This window comes from Hyla sarda, chromosome 1 (genome assembly GCF_029499605.1).
Source record: "Hyla sarda isolate aHylSar1 chromosome 1, aHylSar1.hap1, whole genome shotgun sequence".
Classification (NCBI taxonomy): Eukaryota; Metazoa; Chordata; class Amphibia; order Anura; family Hylidae; genus Hyla; species Hyla sarda.
The window spans coordinates 400,412,648-400,424,656 of record NC_079189.1 but is presented as its reverse complement, the minus strand read 5'-3'; the positions used below and the strand labels follow the sequence as shown (position 1 = coordinate 400,424,656).

General features: G+C 41.7%; 1 gene segment (V, D, J or C); it reads left to right on the top strand.

Annotated features, from left to right (window-relative positions):
* Nucleotides 1-4,063: 4,063 nt before the first annotated feature.
* Nucleotides 4,064-9,633, top strand: LOC130366870 (immunoglobulin lambda variable 1-47-like). The segment is given in 3 exon segments: nucleotides 4,064-4,100; nucleotides 8,987-9,079; nucleotides 9,245-9,633. Coding segments are annotated over 3 exon segments (519 nt in total).
* Nucleotides 9,634-12,009: the final 2,376 nt, after the last annotated feature.

The following is a 12,009-nucleotide window of genomic DNA, read 5'->3' as shown; positions in this document are numbered from 1 at the left end:
CAAAGCAATGGGAAATGTATGTTCCCATATAACTTCCGTACGGCTGGAGATATTTCAATACCTGGTACACATATTACGGGTCAGGATAGGAGGTCAGGATAGGAGGTTGGGATATGAGGACGGGATAGGAGGATGGGATAGGAGGACGGGATAGGAGGACCAGGATAGGAGTACTGGGATAGGAGGTCGGGATAGGAGGTGGGGATAGGAGTTCGGGAAAAGGGGTCGGGATAGGAGGTCGGGATAGGAGGTCGTGATAGGAGGTCGAGATAGGATGTCGAGATAGGAGGACGGGATAGGAGGCCGAGATAGGAGGTTGAGACAGGAGGACGGGATAGGAGGTCAGGATAGGAGGTCGAGATAGGAGGTCGAGCGAGATAGGAGGACCAGATAGGAGGACTGGATAGGAGGATGAGATAGGAGGACTGGATAGGAGGTTCGAGATAGGAGGTCGAGATAGGAGGACGGGATAGGAGGTCAGGATAGGACGTTGTGATAGGAGGTCGTGATAGGAGGTCGAGATAGGAGGATGGGATAGGAGGATGGGATAGGAGGTCGGGATAGGAGGTCGGGATAGGAGGTCGGGATAGGAGGTCAAGATGGGAGATCGAGATGGGAGGACGGGATAGGAGGACGGTATAGGAGGTCGGGATAAGAGGTCAGGATAGGAGGTCGAGATAGGACGTCAAGATAGGAGGTCAGGATAGGAGGTCAGTATAGGAGGTCAGGATAGGAGGTCGGTATAGGAGGACGGGATAGGAGGTCGGGATAGGAGGTCGGGATAGGAGGTCGAGATATGAGGACGGGATATGGGGTTGGGATATGACAACAATATATGAGGACGGGTTATGAAGTCAAAACCAAACTCCTTTGTTTATTTTCCTCCCCAATAACGATTAGGAAGGAAAAACCGGGCAACGCTGGGTACTCAGCTAGTAAATAAATAAAAAAAGATACAGTAGGGATGGAAGAAATTGTATTTAACAAAATTTATATTTTGTTATAACAAAATCTGTATTAATTTTTAAACAGGGATCAATTTATGTGGGCGGGCAGGGACCTAAAAATATAGCCGGCAATATTAAAAATTTAGAAACGGGCCATTTAATTGTAAAAATTATATATTTTTTTATAATTAACTTTATTAAACTTTTTATTAGTAATTTATTTTAATAATGTGTTTGTGTGTTTTGGACTTTTTTCACTTTTTATTTTTTAAGGTAATGCTACTACTCCCAGCATGGAACAGACTGTTCATCATGGGAACAGTAGTACCTGTACTAATAGACAGATCACCCCCGGTGTCACTTCTGACACCGCTGCGATCCTCCTATGTAATGTATAGAAGTGGGCGGCACTGACGCTCTTCTCCGCTCCCCTGCACTGTATTCTGCGATGTGAAGTTCTCTTCACATCACAGATTTATATTTCCCGCAGAGAGCTGTGATTTGCCAGATGGTCCCAGCCAATCACAACTCTCAGCGGCATATACAAATAGGTATGTATACAGCATATAGTACAGTGCAGGGGACCAGAGAAGTGCGGCCATGTCGCCCGCATCTATACATTATACAGGACGATCACAGTGGGTGTCAGGAGTGACACCCGCTGTGATCTGTCCTTAACTGCAGGTACTACTGCTTCCAACATGGAGCACACTCTGCTCCATGCTGGGTGCTGTAGTACCTGCATTAATAGACAGATCTCAACAGGTGTCAGAAGAGATACCAGCTGCAATCTGTCTATAAATGCAGGTACTACAGCTCCCAGCATGGAGCAGAGTGTGCTCTATGTTGGGAGCAGTTAAGGACAGATCACAGATCTCCTGCCCTCCGCATCTCTGCACTGTACACCGGCCTGTCCGTGATATGAATAGAAATTCACATCACTGATTCATATTTCCCGCTGAGAGCGGTGATTGGCTTCCACCATCTAGCCATTCACCACTCTGAATGAGTGATGTGAATTTCTATTTACATCACTGGCCGGCCCGGAGTATAGTGCAGAGATGCGAGCGTAGGAGAAGCCGCTCCGCATCTCTGCAATATAAAGGACGATCGCATCAGGTGTCAGGAGTGACACCTGAGGCGATCTGTCTATTAGTACAAGTCCTACTACTCCCAGTATGGAACAGTCTGTTCCATGCTGGGAGTAGTAGTACTACCTAAAAAAAAAATTAAAAGAAAGTTAAAAAAATTTAAAAAGTTAAAAACAGGCACACTTTATTAAACACATAATTAAAATACATTACTAATAAAAAGTCTAACAAAATTAATTATAAAAACTATACCGTATTATTTTTACATTTAAATGGCCCCTCTCTACAGTTTTTTTTTATTATTGTTGGCCCCATTTTTAGGTCCCTGCCTGCCCACATAAATTAGTCCCTGATTAAAAATGAATACAAATTTTGTTATAAAGAATATAAATTTTGTTAAATTATTTTTTTCCATCCCTACTGCATCCTTTTTTTTTTTTTTTTTTCGGTACCCAACAAATTTAAAAAATAAAAAGATCAAAGGGGCCAAAAATGCAATTTACACTCAAAGGCAAAAACGCCAGAAAAAACGCCAAATGCAGGAAAGTGATTTTTACTGGTGTTTTTTCTAGCGTTTTTTTGGGCCACAAAAAAAAACGAGACACAGGGCATTTTATTATTGGTACCGCCACCAATTACCCCACAATTTTACCGCTATTGCCAGAAATAGCCATAAAAATGGTGAAATTCCTACCATAATTTCGGAAAACAGGAGTAAAGTTTCGACAGTAATTAGTATTTACACAGCCTCAAAGGTGTTATCCAGCACTTAAAGGGGTACTCCGGTTGAATTATTATTTTTTTTTTAAATCAACTGGTGCCAGAAAGTTAAACAGATTTGTAAATGATTTCTATAAAAAAATCTTTACCCTTCAAGTACTTTTTAGCGGCTGTATGCTACAGAGGAAAGCACGTGGTGTTCGGCAAAGTCGTTGAAGGCTACGAAGTCCACAGTGCTCCCTGCTGACACCTCTGTCCCTGTCAGGAACTGTCCAGAGCAGCATAGGTTTGCTATGGGGATTTTCTCCTACTCTGGACAGTTCCTGATACGGGCATCAGGTGTCAGCAGAGAACACAGTAGACAAGACAAAAAATAAATTTAAAAATAAAATAATTTCCTCTGTAGCATACAGCTGCTAAAATGTACAGGAAGGGTAAAGATTTTTTAATAGAAGTCATTTACAAATCTGTTTAACTTTCTGGCAAAAAAAAAAAAAGTTTTCTACCCGAGTATCCCTTTAAGAACATATCCCCATGTGGGATATCCTGTGGATGGTAAAAATCCCCTTTAAAATAAAGTCTCTGATATACAGACTATTCAGTGAGTGAAAGTCGAAAATTAAATCTTAAAGGGGTACTCCAGTGGAAATTTTTTTTTAAATTAACTGGTGGCAAAAAGTTCTACAACTGGTGGCAAGTTCTACAATTAACTGGTGGCAAAAATCTTAACTTTTTCAGTACTTATCAACAGCTGTATGCTCCAGAGGAAGTTGTGTTGTTCTTCCAGTCTGACCACAGTGCTCTCTGCTGACACTTTGCCTGTGTCAGGAACTTTTCAGAGCAGGAGAAAATCCCCATAGCGAACATCTCCTGCTCCGGACAGTTCTTGACATGGACAGAGGTGTCAGCAGAGAGCTACTGTAAAGAACTACACAAATTTCTCTGGAGCAAACAGATGTTCATAAGTACTGGAAGGGTTACGTTTTTTAAATAGTAATAAGTAATTAATTTACAAATCTGTAGAACTTTTTGCCACCAGTTAATACAAAAAAATGTATATATATTTTATAGGGTACTTCTTAACATTTAAAGGGGTATTCCATAAAAAAAAATCCATATCAATTGGCTCCAGAAAGTTAAACAGATTTGTAAATTACATAATATGGAGATACAAAGATGAATGTCCGGCACAGCACTGACAAACGAAGGGAGTGCTCTGATGTAACAGGATTCATGCACTTGGGAGTACGGTGAGACCACCAGAGGTGCTGATATGGGGTGCAGGTGAGAAGGGCACAAGGCGCTATGGCATCAGAAGATATGAAGAAGACCGCACTCACCCGTAAGTCGTGCACCGTATTTTATTCCGTGAAGACAATCAACATGAACACAGGACAGCAAGTGGTCAGCAGGAACGCCAGACACACACACACATGTAGTTACAGCTGTTTCACGGGAACTCAGCCAGCTTCGTCAGACTCGGGCTGAGTTCCCATGAAACAGCTGTAACTACACGTGTGTGTGTCCCTGGCATTCGTGCCGACCACTTGCTGTCCTGTATTCATGTCAATTGTCTTCACGGAATAAAATACGGTGCACGACTTACAGGTGAGTGTGGTTTTCTTCATATCTTCAAATTTGTAAATTACTTCTATTAAAAAATCTAAATCCTACCAGTACTTATCAGCTGCTGAAGTTTAGTTGTTTAGTTGCTCTCTTCTGACACCTGTCTGTCTCAGGAACTATCCAGAGTAGGAGCAAACATAGCAAACCTCTTCTGCTCTTGAAAGTTCCTGAGACAGAGGTGTCAGCAGAGAGCACTGTTCTCAGACAGAAAAGAACAACTAAACTTCAGCAGCTGATAAGAACTGGTAGGATTAAGATTTTTTAATAGAAGCAATTTACAAATCTGTTTAACTTTCTGGAGCCAGTTGATATGAAAATAATGTTTTATCATGGAATACCCCTTTAATTATTATATTTGTTGCACTTTCCAACCTGGCGGTTGGCTATGTTCCCCGCAGGGACACATGCTCCTTGTGGTGCTGTGTCTAAGCGAAGTAATCTTCATACACTCATCGGGTTTAATTATTATTTTTTTTTAATCTTACATTTTTTTATATATATATATTTATATATATATATATATATATATATATATACATACTTATATTTATACATTTCACATGCTGCTATCTTATTTTTAATTTTCCTAATCATGATTGTTCATCGGGTTCATATGTTAATCATAGATTTACTTCATTCTTCCTGCATCTTGGGGTTGGTGCCTGGCAGCTCTCCAACATGATCTTGGTTTAAGTTTTTGCCTCGGTCATGGTGGGGATCCACCAGTCTTTCCTTCTCCCCGGTGTTGGCATTCTTTCACCTGATCATAATTGGCATTGGTGTATTGTGCTCATTTTCCTGAACTATGCTTAGTTGGAAACAATGGCGTTGTGGTTGCCATGGTTCTCACTCTGCCCTCCTGTGATGCGTGTTGCATGAAATGGGGGGGGGGGGGGGGGGGGGCGCGGAGCTTGGCAGGTGGTTAGCCGGATGACGCATTCAGGGATTCTCCTCCTGAAGGCTGTGCGCTCTACCCCTTGGTGTGCTTAGTTGAAGATAACTGCTTCCTGGTTGTCATGGTTCTCGTTCTGCCCTCCTGTGATGCGTGTTGCATGGCATATGGGGTGGAACTTTGGCGGTGGTCAGTTGGATGAGGCATTCAGGGATCCTCCTCCTAAAGACTGTGTGCTCTACCCTTTGGTGGCCGTCATTACCCGTCACCGATGGGCGGACCTTTGGGCAATGTATTATTGGACGCCGCTCCTCTCTGTGTGACATGCTACCTGTAGGCATCTTGCTGACGGCGTGCATTATGATGCTTTCCAGTCACGGACTAATCAGTTACTTTTGTTTGCCATTTCCTATTGGAGCAGCAGGCATATAAATAAGAGGTGAGACGTCACGTCCCTATGATCACATCCCGGAAGAAGCCTTGAGCGAAATGTTGGGTAGTGTGTGGCTATGTAAGTTACTCTTCCCACTTTGGTCATTACTTATGTTCAATTTTGAGGGGATTTTTTTCTACCCCTGATGTTTTGATTCAAAGTTATTTTATGTTGGTCACTCTTTGTACCGATTTATTGTTACTGGCAATTGTATGTTTATACCCTTTTGCCTGTTTTGGGGATCATAACTGTCAAGATCACACCCTATCGGTCCAGCTAAGACGCTAGAGAGAGTGTGATGGTGCAAGGGTTAAGGCCACCAGACCTCTGGGTATCCACTACTAGTCCCAGCAAGTCACCAAATTAACCCTTAGATAAATGTGTTTCACCCGAGCTGCCTTCAGAATGGGCAGCTCATATATTTAGAGATCAAAGACCAGAGCTGATTAATTAAACATTTAATCTGATAAAAGGTATCACAGTGCTATGCATAAAAATACAGGAACAAATGACATACAGTTACAAAAATGTATAAAAGAGTTTAGCAAGACAAGTTCAGAAAGCAAAAATGAAGTTCTGATATTAGCAGTCCATGAGAGAGAGTGAGGTTCCAGCTGTTCTTTGGATGGTCTTGTCAGCTTGTTCCGCAGCATTGAACAACCTGAGTCTAGCATTGTTTTAAATATATCTATCTCCTTTTTGGAGGGACTCCATTCCCCCCTCCCCTCTGATCCCACCAGGTGGGGGCATCTCTTATCTCATATATGGGACCAGAGACCCCTTGCATCCTGCTGCTTCAAAGGGCCTTTGACTTCAAAAGAGGAAAACAGCAGACAGGCCCCAATTGACTGCAATACACAAAAACAAAGGATACACCGTCTGAATGACCCCTCACCCCCCCAGGTATTAGTTTATACATAGATGCAATTATAAAACACATGTATGTTTCCAAAATCAGGCCTTGGGCCTGACAATAACTTGCTCTCTTTTTCTCTGATTTAAATTACACTGTGACTCAACTAGCCACCACTGTTAGTTCTTGTCCACCTGGGACATTCTCCCTTTTTTTTCTGTAATTGAGTTGTAAATGATTTTAAATGTTTGTGTAATGATTAAAATGTGTTTAATAAAATAACCTTGGATGTTTTGACCCTATAACGCATGTGTTCTCTTGTTTATTATCCATGCCTTAGGTGTTGGGTCTGTTACCAGTTTTCTTGGGGGGTATTTTTTGGTCTCAATTCCTCTGGAGCATGCAGCAGCTGATAAGTACTGGAAGGATTAAGATTTTTAAATAGAAGTCATTTTAAAAATCTGTTTAAGTTTCTGCCACCAGTTGAAAGTACCCCTTAAAGTCACAAACATATACAATAAACAGTGATAGATATGGTGCAATTTAAACATTGTTTATTTTAAAGATTTTATTGCACAGTCAGATATACGTGATTGGGGTGCAATGGAATATCATAAATCATATGATATATGATCATATCATAAATCTTGCATGTGAAGATATGGCAAGACCAAGCCCACAGCACCCTCTTGTGTACACAGCACAAATAGCACCTGAGCTGACGAAAATTGCATTGTAATTATGCTCACATTTGTCAGGCTTACAATTTTGCTCCTCTATATATAAGAAGCACATTGCTGAATAGGAGAGGGTGCAGAGGAGAGCAACAAAGGTAATTCAATATCAAGCTTGGGGTTATTTAGTTTGGAGAAAAGACGTCTTACAGGCGATCTGCTCACAATGTACAAGCATATGAATGGACAGTAAAGAGATCCACATTGACTATTTCCATAACCACAACCTTTATTTTTATAATCATACCACAAATATTGCACAAACTAGACATCTCCACTGCTTACTATCACCTCTTTAGACATTATAGTCCTTGTGTTTTTTACTTTAGGATGACATTTCTATGATATCTAGGTTTTTGCAGGGAATCTATACACTACAATCAGACGTCAAGTTAGCCCTGGGGCTTCTCTTCTCTTCCATGACAGATCTGCTTGTATCACAATTTTGCAGACTTTGGAAAGTTTTTTTTTTCACACTGTACACTTTACAGTAAAATTGACACGTTTTCTTTATTCTGTGGGTGAGTATAAACAAAATGATACCCATGATTTTATGCTTTTTTATTATTGTACTGCTTAAAAAAAAATCTAGAACTTGTTTAACTGAATTAGTGGGTTTAAAATCACTCTATTTTGACCACCTATAACGTTCGCATTTTTCCATATATGGGGATGTATGAGGGCTAATTTTTTGCATTGTAATCTTTATTTATTTTTTTTATCGGTACCACTCATGCATATTTTTTAATTACTTTCTATACATTTTTATTGTAATGTGAAATGACAAAAAAACTGCTTTAACTTTTTTTTTTTTATGTTTACACCGTTCACCGTACAGGATCATTAACATTTCGATAGTTCAGACATTCACACATGTGGCAATACCAAAAATGTTTAAGGCAGCCTCCCTGTAGTGCCCCCTGCCCCCCCCCCCCCCCCTGCATCTGTTCTACTGTAATTGTATATTATCCCCTATGTTATGTATATAAGAATGTTGTTAAGGAAGGTTAACATGTGATCATCAGTTGTCATGTGATTGTTATCCAGGAGATATCAGTGACCAGGTGACTTAAGGGTGTTCAATGAGACCCCACTAGAGTCTCCCCCATAAAAGCCCTGGGAGGAGTCTCTTCTCTCTCTTAGTTCCTGAGTCTTTGCTGAGGAGCAGCCAAGCCTAAGAGTGTGTCTGGAGTCATAGGAGGCTTCAAGTCAAGTCTGCAGCCACAAGCTACAAGTCTACAAGTAAGCTATAGTCACAGCTTACACTGTCTCCAGTCAAGTCACGTCAGTCACTGTCATCTATTGTCAAGTCAACGTGGCCTGCACTAAATTGTCCAAAACCACTGCACGTCCCAGCAAGCCTTTAAGGTCTCTGAAGTCACTGGTCACCTCCGTGGGCCTGGCTACACTGTATAGACTGTACCATCTGTCACTCAGTAAAGCTGCCGTTGTATGTAATTTGGCATCAGAGTCATTATTGCCCCCGTGCCCAGCCCAGGATCCAGCGGTATACCTTCAGGTGGTGTTGAGGATAAACCACGCCCTGGCATCACGAATACAAGGGGTTAATGCCATTTGCCCTCATCACACCCCTCTACCACAAGAGCAATAAAGGCTGAAGTTGCTAAGCCCAGACCTGACTCCTCCTCCTACAGTTATGTATATCTCCAGTTCTTCACATATAATGCAGCTTCATATAACAGCTGCTCTCCAGACATGAATGACACCAGATCTACAATGAAGAACAATCACATTGTCTGTATTATACTGGTTCTCTGCTCAGGTAATAAGGAATCTGGTTTATGATGTATTTAAGGCAGAAACTATCACTATGATAAAGAAGATAGTAATACAACTAGTCATATACAGTCAGAATAATTCTCTGATATCTGTGATGATTAAAAAGGAAGGTAATAAAAGGAATGACTGTGGATCTGTTCTTTTCCAGGACAAGTTATTGGGGATTCCATTAAGTCAATGAATTCCCAGATGTTTGCTGAAGAAGGAAATAAAGTCTCTCTCTCCTGCTCCTATGAAGCTTCAGCAAGCTACAGCTATTATCTCTACTGGTATCGTCTCTATCCTGGATCGGCTCCACAGTTCATATTATATAAAGCTAATAAAGGCTCCGCTGGGAATTCTGCTCTATTTGCTCAGGAGAGATTCACATCTGATGTGACAATAAACTCTACAGAACTGGTTATCAATGATGTGAAGATGGAGGATTCAGCCACCTATCTCTGCTCTCTGCAGGCAGCACAGTGTGACACATCTAACCTCTCATTTTACACAAACCTCATACTTGACAAAACCCATTGTGACTATAGGAAGAAGTGAATACATTATGTTGTGCTGATGTTACCGAGATGAATTTGTCACTTTATAACTTAAGAGTTCCAATAATTTAATACTGAAATCCCTGGTGTTTCAATGTTTTAAATAATAAGTTTATTAGTGGATACGGATGTCACAGAAAGGTGGACAACTGTGAATACTGGTACTATTGTATTAACCTCATACTAAACACTTCTCACAAGCAGACCCAGTATTGTGTGCACCACCTATCGGGGTTTATAAATAGAACCTACTGTTGATGCAATATGTTATACAAATATAACAAACAAAACAAATAAAACCCTAGGCATTCAGTGTTTCAAGTAATATTTCTGGTATTAAAATGATCCTTTGGATGGGGGATAAGTTATTTTTTCACTGCACTACTCCTGTAAAGGACTTGTGATGTCAGTGTAAATGGCTAAAAGGAATGAAAATAGAGGGGCGCAACTTGTAAGCTGAACTGACAAACTCACGAGGAGATGCAGAGCAGAGCTTGTAGAGTAAGGTGCCAGAAGTCCCATAGACTTGCATGGGATTTTTGACAAAAACCACAACCCTCGCAAATGGGGGTGGGTTAACGTTAATTTAATTCTGCTATATTTTTATCTTTATTGATACATAATCGATAAAATATCATCATTAATAACAACACAAAGAAAACAGAGAAATATGCAGTACTGTCAACAATAAATGTAGCCTGTATGCATGTAGAGTAAAATACTAAGCTGTATATTTGGCCATATAGGAAAAGTGCATATACACAAAGTGTTACTAGGTTTAGAGGCAATATAAATAGTAAAACATTAACCTTTCTAATATACTTCATAAGAAAATGTTATTTCCTTTTTACAGAAATCATGGCTTGTAAAGTCATGGCTTTGTCCAAACTGAAGCACAGACATGAACAAAGTCCAGTAAGTGAGGGTGGGCTAGGACAGGAGAAAGCACAGAGCAGTGCTATCAGACAGGAGAGAGCACAGAGGAGTACTACCAGACATGAGAGAGCACAGAGGAGTCCTATCAGACAAGAGAGAGCACAGAGGAGTCCTATCAGATAGGAGAGAGCACAGAGGAGTGCTATCAGACAAGAGAGAGCACAGAGGAGTCCTGTCAGACAGGAGAGAGCACAGAACAGTACTATCAGACAGGATAGAGCACAGAGGAGTACTATCAGACAGGAGAAAGCACAGAGGAGTCCTATCAAATAGGAGAGAGCACAGAGGAGTGCTATCAGACAGGAGAGAGCACAGAGGAGACCTATCAGACAGGAGAGAGCACAGAGGAGTCCTATCAGACAAGAGAGAGCACAGAGGAGTCCTATCAGACAAGAGAGAGCACAGAGGAGTCCTGTCAGACAGGAGAGAGCACAGAACAGTACTATCAGACATTATAGAGCACAGAGGAGTCCTATCAGACAGGAGAGAGCACAGGGGAGTGCTATCAGACAGTAGAGAGCACAGAGGAGTGTTATCAGATAGGAGAGAGCACAGAGGAGTCCTATCAGACAGGAGAGAGAACATAGGAGTCCTATCAGACCGGAGAGAGCACAGAGGAGTCCTATCAGACAGTAGAGAGCACAGAGGAGTACTATTAGACAGGAGAGAGCACAGAGGAGTACTACCAGATAGGAGAGAGCACATAGGAGTGATATCAGACAGGAGAGAGCACAGAAGAGTCCTATCAGACAGTAGAGAGCACAGAGGAGACCAATCAGAAAGGAGAGAGCACAGAGGAGTATTATCAGAGAGGCGAGAGCACAGAGGAGTGCTATCAGACAGGAGAGAGTACAGAGGAGTGCTATCAGACAGGAGAGAGCAAAGAGGAGTCCTATCAGACAGGAGAGAGCACAGAGGAGTCCTATCAGACAGGAGAGAGCACAGATGAGTACTATCAGTCAGGAGAGAGCACAGAGGAGTACTACCAGATAGTAGAGAGCACATAGGAGTACTATCAGACAGGAGAGAGCACCAAGGAGTACTATCAGACAGGAGAGAGCACAGAGGAGTGCTATCAGACAGGAGAGAGCACAGAGGAGTCCTATCAGACAGGAGAGAGCACAGAGGAGTCCTATCAGACAGGAGAGAGCACAGAGGAGTACTATCATACATTAGAGAGCACAGAGGAGTGCTATCAGACAGGAGAGAGCACAGAGGAGTCCTATAAGACAGGAGAGAGCACAGAGGAGTCCTATCAGACAGGAGAGAGCACAGAGGAGTACTATCAGACATTATAGAGCACAGAGGAGTACTATCAGACAGGAGAGAGCACAGAGGAGTGCTATCTTACAGGAGAGAGCACAGAGGAGTCCTATCAGACAGGAGAGAGCACAGAGGAGTCCTATCAGAAAGGAGAGAGCATAGAGGAGTCCTATCAGAC